The following is a 20,038-nucleotide window of genomic DNA, read 5'->3' as shown; positions in this document are numbered from 1 at the left end:
ATATGTTCCATTATAAGAATCAATTTTAAACGCCTTTGTGATATTTTTCTAAAGCACATTTCTGGAGGTCACGACTATAAAACAATAATAACAATCTGCACTTTCCGGTTTATTGGGCTTTTCTGTTCAAGCAATTATAAACAGGTAGTAAACTCTATCTTCTTGCATTTGCAAAAATACTGATAGCTGGAATTGTGTGGTTTTTTTTACATTATTATGGTGAAATCTGTTTCCCCTTTGCTGAAATCTTCAATCGTATAAAAAACAAATTTTCAGAATCTTCTCTTCTCTTAATTTCTTTTTTTTTTTTTAAGCTTCGTAAACTTGTTACTCCATGTGAATCATGTTAGTTCTAATTTGTGTGTGCCGTTAAAAGCTTATGCATGCAATCGTGAAATTTATAATTAAAAGAGAAGATTATCTTGGAAACAAACGTCTCTTGAAACATTTCTGAAGAAGACGCCTTGTGCAACAAACCAACGGGTGCCGAACCAATAATGAGTCCTCAACGAGTGTGCATTTAGTCGATGATGAAGAATAAACATTCTTTAACATTTGTAAGTCGTAAATAATTTCTCTATTACAAAGGGTACTAGGAAAGTTTTGCAATACAGCTTTGTTTATTTAATTTTTTCAAAGTAATTTCCTCTACATTCAATACACCTCTCCATCCTCCGAAACCAATCTTTAAACCAGTTCTGCAAAGTTTCACTAGGGAGTAAAGCACACTCGTTGTCCCAAGCCCGTAGAAGGTCCTCATCACTGGAAAACCGCCTCCCTTTTAGCTTCATTTTCACATGCGGGAACAGTGCAAAGTCGCAGGGAGCAAGGTCTGGACTGTAGGGAGGGTGCTCGAGAAGTTTCAGTCCTGTCGTGGTCAAATATTCGGTGCAGGCTTTGGCGCGGTGAACTGGAGCATTATCGTGATGGAGGTACCAGGTGTCCATTCTTTACTTTGGCCGCAGGTTCTTCATAGATCCAATGACTTTAGGCAGGCATTGTTCAGTATACCACTTAGCTGTGACTGTCTTCTGCGTGTCCAAAACGACACGTTCCACAATTCCACTCGATTTGAAAAATACAGCTATCATTTTCTTCTTTACAGATCGGGATTTTCTGACAATTACGGGTGTGTCGTCATCATCAAAGACCCAAACTTTGTTTTGAGCCTTGGTCGGCAGATCGTAATAGTACAGCCAAGTCTCGTCACCTGTCACGATGTTGTTCACATACCGAGATTGTCCCTTATCAAACTTTTTTAACATCTCCCGCCACCAAGTCACACGTCGTGTCATCTGCTCTTCAGTCAGTTGGTGCGGCACCCAGAGAGAACAAAGTTTCTTCACGTGCAAATGATCTTGCAGAATCGAACGAATTGCTGGTGCATTTAGGCCCAAAATATCCTCTATCTGTTGGTAGGTCACTCGCCTGTTTTCGTCAAGCATTTTCCTCACAGCAGTAACGTTTTCCTCCGTAACTGACGTTCGTGGCCTTCCCGGCCTCTCAGAATCCTCCAGAGTGAAATTTCCCCTTTGGAATTCTCTATACCACCTGAATATCATTGTACGATGTGGACAATCATCATCTAGTGCAAGAGTCATTTCTTCTAAGCACTGGTCTATGGTTAAACCACGCACGAAATTATACCGCAAAACTGTCCTTATCTCATTTCGTGACCACGATGCCATCGCAAGCACTTTACACTCTCACTACTAATGAATAACTGAGCCCATCGACTTGGCGCGGCGGCTACTATGCACGTATGAACATGTCTCAACATGCAGCAACAAGCAGCTTCCTGTGATTCATTGTTCCGTCATATTGCAAAACTTTCCTAGTACCCTTTGTATTATAATTTGCTTGATTTTACAGGCTACATTTTCATTTCTTTTGATAAATCAATCATTGTTTAAACATAAACTAAATAGCTAACTAATTTCATTGTTGAGAATGTAACCCCTATTTTTAACCTTATGTCTATGGGAAATAAATTCCCGCTTTGCGAGCACACGCTAGGGACGAATTAACTCCTAAAGTCAAGAACTACCTGTATTTACTTGTTCCGTGATGACCCAAACAAACCAACAAAACTTAGACTGCAGGCCTTGAAATGCCTGATACCTTGCTTGCCAGTAGAAGCAGTGCACAAATCACTTTCACCTCTGCCTGTGGCTCTAGTTAATGTATTAGTCTGTGCATCTCCCCAAGCTATCTGTTTTCTGACCAACCTAACACTGCCTCAATAGAGCCAGCAAATGTGTGAATATATCTGCAGTTTGATTGTGTGAATTTGTGTGAATATATCTGTAACATGATTTAATTTATCAGCTACCTGAGCATGATCATTCATAGTCAACCCATCTATATTAAGTGGTCCAATCTGTTTCATCCCTTTCTTTCTAGATTTCACATAAGTAAAGAACTCTGCTATTTTTCTTTACATCCTTTGCCAAAGATTTCTCGTAATCTCCCTTCACCTGCCTAACCTCCTTTGTCACTTGATTACAGACATATTTTATGTGTGCCATATGCTTCTGTGTTGCCTGATAAAATATATGCATCCCATACATTTTTCTTCTCTGCCACAAGCCTCATTAATTCATCTGACATCCATTTAGGTCTAAACCTTGAACAGTATTTTCTAGTTGTTATGAAAAGCCTAGTAGCCTCCAAAATTAAGGCCCTCAAGGCTTCCTATTTAGAATTCATGTTGGTAACATCATCAGTTGATCCCACTGTACAGAATTTAAAAATTGTGTGAGACCCCTGTAGTCACCTTTACGAAAGCAAAAGCCCTTCCCTTTGCATTTGATAGTAGTTACATCATTAAGTAAATCCCACATCAGTGCATTGTGATCACTGCCACCCAGTGGTTCCTTTATCTGCAAATTCTTAATGCACGAATGATTTCATTGCTGATTATGAGAACAAGAGTATTACTCCCTCTGGTTGCCTCTCGAACATGTTGCTGTAGAAAACAGTCATCCAATAAATCCACAAAAGTCTTACAAGTGTCCGAGTGACCACCCCACAAGTTCCAGTCAGTATCTGGGAAGTTAAAATTCCATTATAAGACATTCTTATTTACTGGCCCATTCTATTTTTATGCACAATCGCTCAATATACTCATCAGATTCATTAGGCTTATAACACACACCTACTCTCATTTTCCCTTTTCCAGTGCTGATGTCACCATCAAATTGACTCCACATTGCATTGTCCACCAATGTCAATTGGATGCACTTCCTTAGATTTTGTGTTTCTTAACAAACAGCATAACCCATCCTTCCTGTCCTTTCTATCATTTCTGTACACATTGTACTTCCCAAATTGCAATTCTATACTGCTTATATCTGTGTTATACCATGTCTCTGATATCCCTACAATATCCGCCTTTGATGTCTTGACCAACATTTCAAACTCAATTTATTAACTATACTCCTAGCATTGGTGTAGATGCAATATACATGTTCTTGTGTCTACTCTCAGTTACCCTAATGCAGCTCATGTATTTACTTGTTCCACTATGACTCCCAGCAGTCCTGGAAATTTCCAGCACCTTTTTTTTTCGAGGCTGCTGCTCATTCTTTACTTGAGTGAGGAAGAAATGTCAGCCTCTGTCAAAAGTGGAATGATATAACCTTTAATACTATGTCTTTTAGCCTGTATGATTATAAAATATTTATTTATTAAAGGAAGTGCATTTATGTTAAAAAACTGGGAAAAATGGTAATTTTTTGTCTATAACATGCTTCACTTGTAACACAGGTATTAAAGTTGTTGTGTAACACCTGCATTATATTGAGGTTGCATTGTATTTTGTATTGGTAAAAACAAGTCAGCAATTTCTCTTTTTGTAAGTAACTCTCATATGAGTAGTAATTGGTTATTTTTCTTATATAGTGATCAGATTATATAGTATCTGATGTATGAAAAGCTAGAGAAATATTCATATTCAGTCTAAGTTTTGTCCACAATGTGCTTTCTCCAAAGTTGCCAACTCTGGGTTTTATCATGGGTAATTCACCTTTTATACTTGATTTTATCTCTCTCTCTCTCTCTCTCTCTCTCTCTCTCTCTCTCTCTCTCTGTCTCGTTAAAATTGCAGCCATCAGGTTTGCTGCTGTTGTAGAATATGCTAAAAAACAGATAACAAATCCCTATGATGGTGTCCTTCTCTGTTTATGTATTTGTGTAGTACAAAAACCATTAACAGGGTCTTTCAGTAAGTAGTTCCTGACTTTACGAGTTAATTCGTTCCTAGCTCGTGCTTGTAGAGCGAAAATTTGTGAAGCGGACACTTATTAACCATAGACATAATGTTAAAAATAGGGGTTACGTTCTCAACAATGAAATTAGTTAATTAGTTTGTTTAACCAATGATCGATTTATCCAAAGAAACGAAAACATAGCCTGTAAAATCAAGCAAATTTATAATAATAAAGAAATTATTAAATTATTTATGACTTACAAATGTTAAGGAATGTTTATTCTTTATCATCGATTAAATGCAGACTCGTTGATGGTTCAGCACTCATTGGTTTGTTGCACAAGGGGTCGTCATCTTCAGAAATGCTTCATGAGGCGTTTGTTTCCAAGATAATCTTTTCTTTTTTTTATAAATTTCAATAGCATGCATAAGCATTTTGCAACTAACGTGAAATTTGTGCAAAAAGCATTTTGCACAAATTGCAACTAATGCGATTTGCACGGTGTCACAAGTTTATGAAGCTTTAAAAAAAAGTAATGAAGTGCAGATTCTGAAAATTTATTTATGTTTTTTATACGATTGAAGATTTCAGTAAAGGGGAAGCACATTTCACCATAATAACGTAAAAAACCATACAATTCCAGCTATCAGTATTTTTGGAAATTCAATAACATCGAGTTTACTACCTGTTTATAATTGCTTGCAGTAGCAGAAAAGTCCAATAAACCGGAAAGTGCAAATTGTTTTTATTGTTTTATGGTCGTGACCTCCAGAAATGTGCTTTAGAAAAATATCACAAAGCCATTCAAAATTGGTTCTTATAACAGAACATATGATAACGATGAAAGTGTAGTGCATTTTAATGATTTGAGTTGGTAACTAATACAATTAACTTTTAGAGAGTTATATAGTGAAAATTTCAACTTCCGAGGTCGTGGAACAAATTACCAAAAAACAATGTGTTATTGGGTTCACGTAACGATATTTTCATGATATGATGGTGTCTCTAGAACGGATTTAAAGTGGGGTATACAGTATTGTATAGCTACGTGCATGGTTTGAAATGCAGTATTTATGGATGTTTCACATTCATTTTTTGAAATTAATGTTTGTATTTTTTTCGATTTTGTTGATACTTGAAACCAAAAAAAAACAAACTCTTAAAGCGGGAACTGCCTGTATATATATATATATATATATATATATATATATTAAGTTAGGTTAAGTTAATAATGGTAAGAGTTTTTTAAAGGTAACATATGATATACTAGCTTATCAGGTAAACAATAAACTAGCTTATCAGGTAAACATAAAATATACTTATTTTATCACTTAACTTAACTATTACATTTCCTAGGGGGGGGCTGCGATCAGTAGTTATATATGCTACACGCGCCAATACATGTGGTTTTCTAGTACCTTGGCCATACGGTGGTAAGCATTCTAATTTTAATCTTAAATCATTCTAACCAGGATACCTTACTATAAGGTTACATCCTATGTTAATTATTTTGCTTTTTCTTTGCTGTTTAACTTTCACTTTCTTATCCCTATCTTTTCATACCTCATGAACTATTAGAGTATTCGAGGGGGATTGAGGTACTATATCTATTCTTATACCTTTTTCCGTTCGCCTTTGTTAGCTATAGCTCACACTGTTATTATTTTTATTATTTTTGATTAGACTACCGTGGCAGCATTTACTATCAACTACGCACATATGCCTAACAATAATTATAGCTCTTTCTATAATTTTAATTTAATTTAAAATTTTGGCTATCCGTCGGGCTAACAGTCATCTTGCCAGTTTACTGCTAAATTTGGGATTAATTAACAAATTTTATTACTACCATTTGGCTCTAACTTACTACAAATTTTATACTTTTGGCTCTAACTACTACAATATTTATACATTTGGCTCTAACTTAATACTATTTTACGTATATTAGGACATAGTTATGCTGGACGATGACTACAGAAACGGATAGCTCGTTAATTATGGTTGATACATAGTAAGGGTTAGCCCTCGATAAAGTCCCTTGCAATGTATCTTATTGCCATAACTAACATTTTAATGGTATTTTTATATATGTTTATAATTTATTGCTTATGTCATGGCATAGATTGATTTTTTCCAGGTCACGTTGGGTACCTGCCATGGTTTATGGTTTACCTGATAAGCTAGTATATCATATGTTACCTTTAAAAAACTCTTACCATTATTAACTTAACTCATATTCATACAGACCGATGTAATGTTTAATCGTCCTAGATGGCATTAATTGGTTATGTGACTACTTAATATTTATTATAATATTTATTATAACATTTAATATTTGCTTTGTTATACTTGGATATATATATATATTTTTTTTTTTTATGTGAACCCCAAACACGAGAGGTATTAGAACCTATAGTACTTAGTACCGTGCTTGGGTTATGTAAGATTTTCATTGTATTGTAAAATCAGATAAAGGTAACACATTTGCCTTATGTACCATATGTAGGTGCAATATATCAATATCAAGCTGTGGGAAACACGATACAATCAGATATTTGCAAACAATTGAGCATGGTGCAGAATGCAGTATATAGGAATTAATGCAGTATATAGGAAACCAATTTTTTATTATGATGATTTTTTTTTTTATGTTAACCCCAAACACGAGAGGTATTAGAACCTATAGTACTTAGTACCATGCTTGGGTTGGAGGTTGAGAAGATGAAAGAAGATATTTGTTGACATTGAACTTGAACTTCTGTAGACTGTAATTTTCAGGAAACACGAATGAAGGAAGGTTGTTCCAGAAAACAGCAGTTGAATGAATAAACGAGGAAGATGGATGTTGGCTGGTGGCGGCACGTGTTCGGACTGTTTTGAAAGAGAGAGCGGGAATTATAGAAGCCAATTCAGAAGAACAGTGCCCATGGAAATATCTGTAGAAGAGGCATGCAGCACAAACAGTACGTCTATGAGACATCGAGTGGGGGGGAGAGAGGGGAGAGAGAGAGAGAGAGAGAGAGATGAATCATTAATTAACCTAACTGCCCTCTTCTAAATGGAATCAAGAAGCCTGAGAGAGGTTTTGGGGCCACCACCCCAGATGTGGGAACAATATTCCATGGCAGGGCGGATTTGCGATTTGTACAGAGTGAGCTGCTGTTTAGAAGAAAAGTAAAGCCGAGAGCGAAAGAGAAAACCAAGTTTTTTAGATGCAGAGGAAGCAATGTTTGTAATGTGCTTGTGCCAAAAGAGATTAGAAGTCAGGGTAATCCCCAAAAAAAGATATATCATTTTGCCTAGAAATCGGAGTGTCACTAAAGATAAGCATAAGAGCAGAAGAATCCTTTTTCTGAGATATAAGACAAGACCGAGTTTTAGAAGGGTTGAAATTAACTAAGTTGTCTTTTCCCCACTGGAGAACTACCTGGAGATCGGCATTTAAGGAATTGGTAGCAGATATTCAAGAAGATGAAGCTGATTGAGCAGGGCTTCTCAAAATGGAAAGTGGAATGCAATGTGCTATCATCAGCAAAACTATGGATAGGATTTCCTGTCAATGGAAGAAGTTCATTAACATACAAGAGGAAAAGAGTGGGGGAAAGAACTGAACCTTGGGGGGACACCGATATTAGTGGAGAAGTTAAAAGACAGGGAGCCATCTACCATCACCCTCAGTGAGCGATCAGAGAGAAAACTGGATAACCAATTACTAAAAACAGTTGGCAAACCATAAGATGGAAGCTTGTTTAGGAGACCTTTATGCCAAACACTTTATGCCAAATTGAAAGCCTTTGAGATGTCAAGAACAACTACTTGTGTTTCACCGAACCTTTCCATTGAATTAGTCCATAAATGGGTAACATAAGCCAGAATATCACCAGTGGATCGACATTGACGGAATCCATACTGGCAATCGTTGATCAGATGCAAGGTTTCTAGAAAGTTTAAGAGTTGGCGGTTAATTGATTTCTCCATTACTTTAGAACGATAATTGGATGGGAAGGATTTGTCACCTTTTTTAGGAACTGGCTGGTATGAGCAAATTGCCAAGCAGAAGGCAAAACACCTTTGGAATAAGAAAGTGAAAGAAGGCTGCAAAGAATAGGAGTAAGTTCAGGAGCACAGGTTTTGAGAACAAATGGAGAAATACCATCAGGACCGGGGCTTTCTTAGCATCAAGTTTCGTCAAAATCCTTCTGACATCCTTTTGACGGAAGACCACAGGAGGCATTGAATGGAGCGTGTTGGGAATGTTGGGAGGTGTTTTACCAAGATCATTAATACATGAGTTGGAAGAAAAATGGGATGCTAGCAGGTCAGCTTTATCCTTTGCTGAAGTGACAACGGAACCATCTGGTTTGGACAGAGGTGGGAGCAGAGTTGGGCAAAAGTTGCAGCCAATAGCTTTGGCAAGAGACCAGAATGCTCGGCTACCATTAGGGCAAGAAGCAAGTTTTCTACTCTTAGCCTGTTCAAACTCTAGTTTGGACTGATTAATAACTGCTTTACAATTGTTGCAAGCTTTGGTGTAGGCAGAAAATGAAACTGAAGAATTAGAAACAAGCCAATTATGATATGCAACATCCTTCTCTTGAACAGCCTTAGCACATTTATTGGAAAACCAAGGTTTAGATGAAGGACGAGATTTTGAAGTGGGGTGTGGGATAAAGGATTCCATTCCTGCAAGAATAATTTCACTGACACGATCTTAGTAAACTTTGACATCAGAAGTTTTGAAACAGTAATCCGACCAAGGAAAAGAAGAAAAGAAATCTCGCAGGTCATCCCATTTTGCATTCTAGAAAGTTTAAGAGTTGGCAGTTAATTGATTTCTCCATTACTTTAGAAAGAGTAGAAGTAATTGCAATGGGACGATAATTGGATGGGAGGGATTTGTCACCCTTTTTAGGAACTGGCTGGTATGAGCAAATTTCCAAGCAGAAGGAAAAACACCTTTTTTCCTTAGCTTTTTTCCATGGCTATTCCCAACCTCGTGTTGTTTTGCAAAACAACACGAGATTGGGAATAGCCATGAGATAAACGCTCCATTGGAGAAGAGACAATCACCAAGTTGTGATCTGAAGTGCCTAAAGGACCTCTCACTTCGACTGTGTACTTAGAAGGGTTGTTTGTGAGAAAAAAGATCAAGCGTGTTGGCTGTATGACTAGGATTGTCCAGTATTCTTGTAGGTAAATGAATCTGTGCAAGGTCATTAGTAATTGCAAAAGCCTCAGCATCTCGACCAGCAGGGTCGGTGTGACTAGAAAATGGAAGCCAGCTGGAGTTGTGAACATTAAAATCACTAAGGAAAATTATCTCACTGTTAGTAGGAAAGTTGGACTGGAGAAAGTCAAGTTGCAAAGAGAGGAAGTCAAAGAGCTCCAAGTGATTAGTGGAGTTGGGAGAACGGTAGAGACAACAGATGAATTTGACACAATGAGGAAGAGAGAATTTAAGCCAGAGAACCACACACCGTGTGGCCAAAGGGACATCCTCTAGTTGTTCACCTAAATTTTGCAAAAATTGAAGGTAATGTATTTTGCAAAAATTGAAGGTAATTGTGTCCTGTCACTCGATGTTATAAAATAACGGGACCTATCAACAGGTTATCGATCATACCGCACCACACATTGATTGAGAAACTAACTTGGAAATTTGTTTCCGCTGCGTACCATGTGGATTCTCGTGCAACCATCGATGAGTGTTAAGTGTGTTGTTGATTCTATTCCGGGTAAACGTGGCTTCATGTGGTTTATCAGTAAATAGCACTTCGTGATTGACATTTAACAGTCACAACATTTAAGATGCATGGCACTGTCCCCTAATCAACTGATGGCTGGCAACTGACAATCAAATGCCGTAGTTTGATGGGAGGGAAGGAAAATATTGTGCGCCAATTTCAAAACAAATGTACATTAAAGTATCTTAGAAACCATTTGGGATAGGGCACATGTTTATTTGAACTTTTTTGTTTAAAATGCCCTATCCTTTCACCTCCTAGAATATTGACCTTTCTTCCTGGGACACCCTGTACATAAAAAAAAAAAAAAAAGACACATTGAAACTGCATGAAACTTTGTGGTTACTGTTTGATGTGTTATACATTATGTACAAACATTTTTAACACTGTGCCACTACCCTTTCATACCCAGGCCATGCACCTTTCAAATGCCCCTCATGTTGATCAACATTATGTGCAAATTTATTAATTTACCAACACTTTTGAAACCTTTCACTTCCATTCTGGAACTTGATTATCATAGCAGACTAAACGAGAAAATTAAGTTTGACTTCAGCATTTTTGCTGAAAAGGTCATATAATGGTTCTTGATTGGGTAGCTTCACTGTGCACTAACAACTGTGCAGTGAAGCTTAAAATATAGCTTGGATTATCTCAAGTAATGCTTGGCATTTTAACAGTTCCTCATGGTGGTAGTACTGTGTGTGTGTGTGTGTGAGAGAGAATATTCAGCCAATTTAGAAAAACAAAAAGTGGGTTCAGATCTTCTCTTTTTGGTGAAGTGTTGGAAATGTTTTTGACAGCAGGGCCATTTTTATGAACAGAACTTTGACCATTTTTAAAAAGGCCAAGGTCTGCAACAATATTTTTATTGAAGCAATTAGAATAAGTTGATTTCTAACAGACAATCCAAAAATAAATTCACAAACAGGAACTTTTTAGGTAAGCTAATGTTTGATACCTATAGGATTTAGGGCTAAAAAAGCCTAAAAATTCTTCTCTCAGACTGTGAGAAGAGTTTACTGTCATAAATTATTGCAGTATCATTTCTGTACAGAGCAACAATAACATTCAACTCATTGTGAAAGAATTGACAATATGACATGTTATGTAATGATGCCACTGCACAACTTCAGTTGGTTTACTGCACAAATTTGTTTGGTTAACTTATATGACAATAAAGCTAATGTTTAAAAGCATAATTGTACTGGGTAACATACAGTTGCCCAGTACAATATGAAATGTGTATTTTTGCCAATGATATTTAATTTCTAGTGCAGTGTGGACTTTAAATAAACCTCCTGCTTTTCCCAAACTAACCCTATTTTCTTTCTAATTCCAAATGTCCGATCTCCAGCATGTTATCATTTAAGAGTTGGCATTTATGATTCTAGTAATAATTAGTCCATTGTTTTAAATTTCCTCTGATTACTTTCCACAACTTTTGGTAAAAGTTAATTACTGCATATCATTCAGCCAGAGTTATTTATTCACATGATGTATTACCAAAGACAACTATAGTTGTTCTTAATTCTATTATCAAACCTGTATTTAGCATATCAAACCTGTGAAGAGAGAGTTGGTTACTTTCATCACAGGAGCATGTACTTGTGTTTTGATCTCTGCCCAGAACCTAAATATGTATATAGCATCTATCTGCTGGCCTCCAACTGAAAGCATCCAACTCGCTCTTCACAGGTTTGATAATATATGCTCCAAATTTGCATCTGAAAATCTAATTATTGCAGCAGACATCAATTCCAAGTCAAATTTTTGGTTTAGTATCTTTGCAGACCGCAGGGGATTGGCTTTTGAGGATCTTATTCTGAACTATAACCTTGCAATACAAAATTTACTAGGAAAACCATATATTTTTTCAACAATCAATGGAGAATCAAATATAGACATCACCCTTACCACTACTCCTTTGGATGGTTTAATTGTTCACTGGGATGTTATTCCAGGTCTAATTAATAGCGATCGCCAAGCAATTTTTTTGGGTATCAGATCTAAACCTTCAGACCTGAGATCACAACTTGCAAACCTTAGACACTTCTTAATGAAGACCTTCAAAGAGAATAAATTCAAAGAATGTTTATCGAAAGTGTTCACAGCACAGACCATCAAAAGTCTTAACTCTATGATGGCCTTGGAGTTTGTTAACTTCATCCAAACAAATCTTTATTTGCCAATGGAGAATGCAGCAAAAAGGAAACAATCCAGTAGACCCTCAGTTCCTTGGTGGACCACTGACTTAACTAATCTTAGATCACAGGTATTGCACGCAAGAAGACTTTCAGTGGCATAGACATTTATCTGAAAATGATTTTCAGATATATAAAGACAACTTTAGGTCTCTTAGGAAATCTTATCACAAGGCCATATTAGATGCAAAAAGATCATGCTGGCAAGACTTTGTGCAGGAAATAGGTAATTCTGACCTATGGGGATTCGTTTACAGAATTACTAGAAATAAAATGATTTGTGATGAAATATATAACACAGTTATTGATAACGGACAGGAATCAGAGGACTGGACCTCTATGGTCAAATCGATTATTGAAAATCTGTTTCCAAGAGATGTACATGCCTTTTGGAGTCAGTTTTTCCTCTTCAATGGAAGATTGCCCTCTTAAAGATTCTTCAAAAACCTGGGAAATTACCATCAAACCCTTGTGCTTATCTTCCTATTTCGTTGCTGGCGAATTTGGGGAAGCTTTTCAAATGAATGCTGCCTTTGAGAATTCAGGGTATGCTTGAGAACAAACATCTGAACTCCAACTCTCAATTTGGGTTTAAAAAATGCAGGTCGATGGAGGATGCTCTTTCTTCCCTGACAAATTACATTCAGAATACACCTGCAAAATATGTTCTAGTGGTGTTCATTGACTTTGAGGGCACTTTTGGATCACTGTGGTGGGAGAGCGTCCTCAGGTCATTAAGGTCTGCTGACTATGATGAATACATGTACGGTGTTCTTAGATTCTACTTTGGTGAAAGGTGTGTAAAAGTTTGTACCAAACATCTTACTTACAATGCCCAGATCTCCAGGGGTCAGTTTTGGGACCGCTCCCCTGAAATGCTGTGTTGGACCAGTGGCTAATATGACAAGATAAAGAGGTATTAAATAAAGGTTGCCTATGCAGATGATCTTGTGATTGGTATTGAAGGCCGTTCTCGAAAAATACTAGAAGAGAAAATGTAGCCATTATTTGACGATCTTATAGCATGGGTGAGTATTAACAAGCTAAAAATCTCTACAAGTAAATCCAACTTCGTGACTTTTAAAAATCACTTCAATTATGGGAGAACCCCCTAAGATTCTTCTGAACCATTCACAACTACCGTACATCTCAAAAACCAAATATCTCGGCTTATTACTGTATCACAGTAATAAGCCGAGATATAATAACTGACCTTTTTGCCACATGCAACTAATTTGGTACATAAAATCTGAAATTTTACAGCTGCTGTAACAAGAATTTCTAAGAAAGAATGGGGTCTGAATAAGAAAACATTGAGGCTGAATTACAAGACTATATTATTACCTGTTGTTAATGTTACTGTGAAGAGGAAGTTAACATCAATTCAAAGATCTCTTCTTCTAACTGTTCACTGCGTCCCTCATATGGTTTCAAATAATGCACTCCAAATTCTTGGTGGCGAAATGCCCATAGATTTATATATTTTATTCAGAGGCACACTCTACAAGTTAAAGAAAGGGATATCTACCACGTTTTTGGGCATAACATCAGACCCAGCAAATGACATTAAAGCAGAAAAGAAAAGAATCTGGACTGAGATAACAGCTATTTGGTAGTCCAGATGGGACGAATCTGTGTCTGAACTGGTAACCAAAAAGGTTCATTCAACAAGTGACTTTTGTGACTTCTCCGAGAATCTGTTCATAGTTCACACCATCTATGACTACAGCATATTTACTAATGGGTCACGGTTCTTTTAGGGCTAAGCTCCATGAGATGGGGCTGGAGCCAGATCCGTTCTGCACTTGTGGTCAGAACGAGGATTGGGAACATGTCCTGTTAACGTGTCCACTGTACTCAGAATAGAGAAGACGTCTTGTAAATAGGGTCCCTAGCCTATCGGTAGATAATATTCATATCCTTCTAGAAAGGGAACACAATTTTACCACCATCCAGACCTTCTCAGTGTCAGTTTTTCACAAGAGAACTGAACTCAGGAATCAGCTTGGTTAATTTGTATTCGAATTGGCGTACAAGTTCCATGAGCTGCATTTTTATGACGAAAATAGCCTACTGTGATTTATTGGAATACCGGTTACACTTGTAAAGACGGCAGATATCAAGTAAATAATGTAAATAATAAAAATATTAATACTAGGAGGAAAGATCTTCTTGGGGTATTGGGGGGGGGAGTACAATGTGTTCAGAAAGGATAGGAAGGGAGGAGGTGTTGTGCTGTTAATTAAGAAAAACAAAATCAAAAGAAGTGCATCCAGTTGATATAGATGAACAGTGCACTCTTGAGTCAGTTTGGTGTGACATAAGCACTGCGAAAGCAAAAATAAGAGTAGGAGTGAGTTATAGGCCTAATACTTGAATGAGTACAATGAACAATTGTACAGAGAAATAGTTGGCTAGTAAATCAGAATGTCTTATAATGGGGGATTTTAACTTCCCAGATATTGACTGGAACTTGTGGGTTGGTCACTCACACACTAGTAAGACTTATGGATTTATTGGATGATTGTTTTCTGCAGCAGCATGTTCGAGAGACAACCAGAGAGGGTAATACTCTTGATTTGGTTATCAGCAGTGATCATTCGTGTATTAAGAATTTGCAGATAAAGGAACCACTAGGTGGCAGTGATCACAGTGTACTGATGTGGGATTTACTTAGAGATATAATTACCAGGGGTAAAGGAAAGGGTTTTTGCTTCCGTAAAGGTGAGTACAGTGGTCTCAGACAGTTTTTAAATTCTGTACAGTGGGATCAACTGACGATGTTACCAACAGTAAATTCTAAGTGGGAAGCATTCAAGGAATTAATCGTGGAAGCTACTAAAAGTTTCATACCTATTAAGAAATATTGTTCAAGGTTTAGGCCTAAATGGATGAATGGGCCCCAATTCATAAAGGGGGAGCGAAGGGTGACACGAGTAATTACAGACCAGTTAGTTTAACTTCTGTTTCGGGTAAAATAATGGAGTCACTGGTTAAGGAAGCGATTCAGGATCATATAGACAAGACTGCAGTTATAGTTCAGACACAACATGGGTTTGTTAATGGAAAGTCTTGTCTGACAAATTTGATAGGATATTATTGATGTGGTTACAAAGGAACTGGATGCAAAAAATAATTTTGATATCATATATTTGGATTTCAGGAAAGCTTTCGACACTTTTGCACATGGAAGACTATTGTACAAATTGGAGCAGAATGGTATTAAGGGTAAGTTGCTACAATGGATAAAAGGGTGGTTGAGTGAGAGAAGATAGAGTGGTAATCAATGGACACTGCTCTTCGTGGACTAATGTTATTAGTGGAGTCCTCCAGGGTTCGGCATTGGGCCCACTGTTGTTTTGTACATTTATCAGTGATATTGATGAAGGTATATCAGGCTTAATGTTGAAGTTTGCAGATGATACAAAGATTGGCAGGGTTGTTAATGACAGTAATGGCAGTGTGCTACTGCAACAGGATCTAGAAAATTTAGGCAGATGGGCTGAGAAGGGGCAACTGAAGTTTAATTGACAAATGTAAAGTATTGCATATGGGTAGAAATAACCCTAGAGAAATGTACCAACTGTGTGGTACTACACTTAGGGTGGTAGAAAATGAAATACATCTGGGAGTAATTGTGCAGTCAGATATTAAGTTTTCTGAGCAATGCAGACAGGCTGCCAGGGCAGGTCATGGGGTTTTGTCAATGATATATAGGAATTTTGCTAGCAGGGAAAAGGAGGTGATTGTCCCTCTGTATAAGGCAATGGTCAGGCCTTGAGTATTGCATACAGTTCTGGAGGCCTCATTTTAGGAAGGATGTTGATTTGCTTGAGCATGTACAGAGAAGGGCAATAAGTTTGGTGAGGAGAATGAAGGGATCCTCTTATCAAGAGAGGCTTAAGTTCTGCAAATTGCAGTGGCTAGATACTAGGCACCTGCGTGGTGATCTGATTGAGAATAAGGCCTTGAATGGGTTGAGCACGCTGAATTCTGATGGGATCCTTCCACTTATTCAGATTACGAACCTATCTGTCGTTGTGGAAGTTGATAGGTTAAATAAATTTAAGGAGGAACTGGACAGGCATTTGGAGAGAAAGGTGTTTTTTTTTTTTTTTGGCTGATGCTGCATAAGCTCATTCATTTGCTTTCTTGCATCACATGCTACTACTATTACTCTTAAGTTAATTTGTTGAATCTTGTAACCTCTTGATTGTTGATCTATGGAAATAGATGCCATACTGATCTGACACCATATTGCTCAATATAAAATTCAAACTACACGCTCAGAAATGCCACTTTTGGAATAGATAATATAAATCATGCCGTGACAGTCTCATTGCCACTGTTCACAGGAACTTTCATCACTCCTAATTTTCTGATCAAATGATTTCCTAGACTTGACTATGTGGGAAATGATGAATTGTGGAATTATGTATTATAGAGGCACAGTCTCATTGTGGCTCTAGTGTCGGGAAGGTCAACACCTTCCCGACACTAGAGGTTTTTGTCATCTGCATCTAGTACATCTCTTCTGTGGAAGATTGAAAAGCAAGATTTCTAATTGTTGACTACCTTTGGCTGGGAGGATGACAAAGATCATTATGCTCTTCCATGGCAGTGGCCTCTCGTAAGGTTGATAGTTCAAGTTGAGTAATGTCGTTTTGGACCAGCTAATATTAATGGACAGTGAGTCTCATTGTGGCTGTTCATAGTAATCATCATCACCACCATTATATTTTTGATCAAATTTTCCTGAATTTGACTGTGTGGCAATCAGTGCTTTATAGACATACAAGTTTCATTGCGGCTGTTGTTTCCTTGTTGATTCTACGCAATCATTTAGATACTACTGGCTTTATCATCTGTGTCCAGTACACCTCTTCTCTTGGAAGATTGTAAAGATGTATTTCATTGTTGTGTATCTCGGAGTGGGAGTGATAAATATCTACATACTTCCCACTGGCTGTCCTTTTAAATGCTTTTGTATGTAGTTAAAGTTTTAACTTTTAAATTTCCTTGCATTGTAATATATAATAGCTAAATTCAAGTAAGGTAAAATATCAGAATTTCTGAGTAAAATAATTACTACGTTAATTTACAGTTTTTTTTTTTTTTGCTGGCTCCCTGGCTTGAGCAACCTGGGAGCAGGATTGCTGACGCCCACCGGTATTGCATTATCTCCGGTTTGGTGTGGGACTTTGTGCATTTCAGCACTACAGGTGATAGTGGACCCAGGCCAGCACATTAGGCTGACACGGGCACCAACACTTTTTCGGACCTGATCTGCAGAGGTTCTGCACCAGCCTCCATAGCCAGGTGGGAAGGAGCAACAGTGCATAGCACACGCTTCTTGATTAGACCGGGGTTCGAGCCCGTCACCACCAAATACGGAGGATGCGGAAAGGTCAGGGAATGACCACCGCATATTCCCGGAGCAATATGGCCTTAGTTGCTAATGCTCCTAAATACCAAACAACAATCATCCGAGTCATTCGGCCTATTCGGTTCTGCACCACCACAGATGAACATGGTGGAGATGGGCAAATGCCTAGGAGCCACCAGCGATACCAACATCTATTTTTCTTGTATGCTTTTTTCTTGCCGACCGGGCTAGCCAGGTAGGTAAAGTGCCTGCCTGGCAACCCAAAGGTTGCGGGTTCGATTCCTGCCTCAGGCTTGGATCACAGTAAAATGCAAAAACTTTGGGAGGTGCATTATGGCCATAGAAGCTGATACGCCCACAACTAACAAGGGGCAAGGGGAGGGGGCTTTTTTCTTTACGCAATCATTTAGTTTGTTCCTTGGAGCCAAGAGCCCTTTGAAATAAACTAATGTGACATGCATAATAAATGCATTTCACCATTACTGTAGTGGTTTGCCACTTGTCAGTCATTTCATTTGGATAGGTCTGGGTTTAAATCCAGACTACTTAAAGGCACTCTCAATTAGACCTGTATTAACCGATCACAGGCAAAGACAGTAGGTTTTCCTCATAGTTATTTTGGGTTTTTTTAGTTTGCACAACATGTCGCTCTGTGAACAGAGACTTGTCTTGTGTTATATCCTGAGATGCATGGAATACCCTGTAATATGATTGTCTTGGTGCGTAATAGCCACTGCTGCTAATGCACCAGAAAAAATCTAAAATCCAATCATCCTTTCCCTGTAATATGCTGAGATACATATTTTATTATTATTATTATTATTATTAGCCATGTGGTGCAAGGAAGCCTGAGGCTAATGCTGCACCAGCCAAAAAAAAAATTCCCCAGTTATCCTGAGAGAGAGAGAGAGAGAGAGAGAGAGAGAGAGAGAGAGAGAGAGAGAGAGAGAGAGAGAGAGAGAGAGAGAGAGAATGATGATATCCAGCTCAGGACCCTCGGTGTGCCAAGCCCATACTCACCAGATGTGAGCCCCCTGAGGTTATTACAGGGGAATGTTACCATAAAATTACTAACAGTAACAAGACATGTACCTACAAAATACTGGGAAATGAATAAGATAACTAATTAACTATGCATTGTGCATTTGAGATGTAAACAAACTTTTAATTTTTGTATTTTATAGTGTACATGCCGAAATGACTCTGTGAAGATATGCATGGATGTATTTGTTCGTAAGTTTCAGCCAGAAAGATATGAATTGTGGAAACAAGGCCGTGATATTGGGCCACATCCTGAAGATCCCACTAGGTGTACAGTAGCCCCTGCTCCTACTAAAGCTGAATTAGCTGTTGCTCATCATAGGTAAATTTTCCTTGAAAGATTTTTAGCATAAGTCACATTATTTGTTATTATTGCCCTGTTAAGCAGCTTTTTTGGTAAAGTAAGTCCTTTTTTTAAAACAAATTTATTGCTCTCTTTCTCTCCCCCCACTCTTTTCCTCCTGATTATAAATGTGACTAAAATATTTCTATCAAGCCAAATTTTTTAAAAAATTTATTCTATATTACAAGTTATACTTATGTGATAATTGGTAATAAATTACAGTTGCATATGAAAATTTTGTTTTCCTGAAGGCTGGCAACACTTTTTTGCTTTAAATCGTTAAGGGTTATTAGTGACTCCCTGTGATACACATTACTGTGACATATTCAGGAATGTCAAGAGCCAGAACAGACCCTAGGACAAATAGCTTCACCAGACTGACCTACCTTTCTTTGTGAGGGCCTGGAATACAACTCTGAACAATGTCCAGCCATGCATTGTCTGACCTGTGTGATGTTTCTGTTATGTTTGCATTGAGTTATGCAATTAAAGCACAAAAGAACAATCTCTTCTGTGATCAAGAAAGCTTATGATCTGTTTGGCTGTAAAAGAGGTAAAGATAAACCTTGGATAAACACTACATAACATATACAATGTATCTTTTGTGCACATCAGATCATTGATGTTGAGCTGAATAGATGCTTCACATTGATCTTTACAGCAAAACTTCCCTTTCGGGATGGAGGATAATGTGCTCATACATCTGAAAGCTCTAATATTAATCTAACAGTAACTACTGAGCTCAAGAATGGGTAAGGCTCCAGATACTGATCTTATTTACTTGGTCACATTTGAAAGAAGTTGGAAAGGAATTAACAAAATCTTTAGGGTTAATTATTCAAGAATAATCTCTTTGGATTGGAGGTACCAGTATCTCACTATTACAGAAGGTGGAGGGCTGGGTCTAAAGATTACGTGAATAGCTATAACTTGGTTAGTTCAGTCTCAGTGGTTTTTGATCATAGAGTTTATGAACAAAAATGCATTATAAGCTCATCATGGGAAGGATAATGTTCTAAATTGATTACAACACACCTTTGCTGAGGGATAATTTGTTTAGCTAACCTGATCAACTGCTATGGCATGATTGCACAAGAGCTGGATGGGAG

At 37.6% G+C, this 20,038-nt stretch overlaps 1 protein-coding gene across 1 annotated transcript in view; it reads left to right on the top strand.

Annotated features, from left to right (window-relative positions):
• Window positions 1-20,038, top strand: part of LOC150087017 (lysine-specific demethylase 4A-like) — a 694,533-nt gene that overhangs the window by 172,767 nt on the left and 501,728 nt on the right. The window contains exon 8 of the mRNA XM_090372906.1: window positions 18,730-18,908. Coding sequence (XP_090229032.1) covers window positions 18,730-18,908 — 179 coding nt within the window. The remainder of the gene's footprint in view (window positions 1-18,729; window positions 18,909-20,038) is intronic.

Source organism: Mastigoproctus giganteus, chromosome 4 (genome assembly GCF_048544385.1).
Source record: "Mastigoproctus giganteus isolate SK-2022 chromosome 4, ASM4854438v1, whole genome shotgun sequence".
NCBI lineage: Eukaryota > Metazoa > Arthropoda > Arachnida > Uropygi > Thelyphonidae > Mastigoproctus > Mastigoproctus giganteus.
The sequence above is the reverse complement of the archived record's forward strand: the minus strand, read 5'-3'. Positions and strand labels throughout refer to the sequence as shown.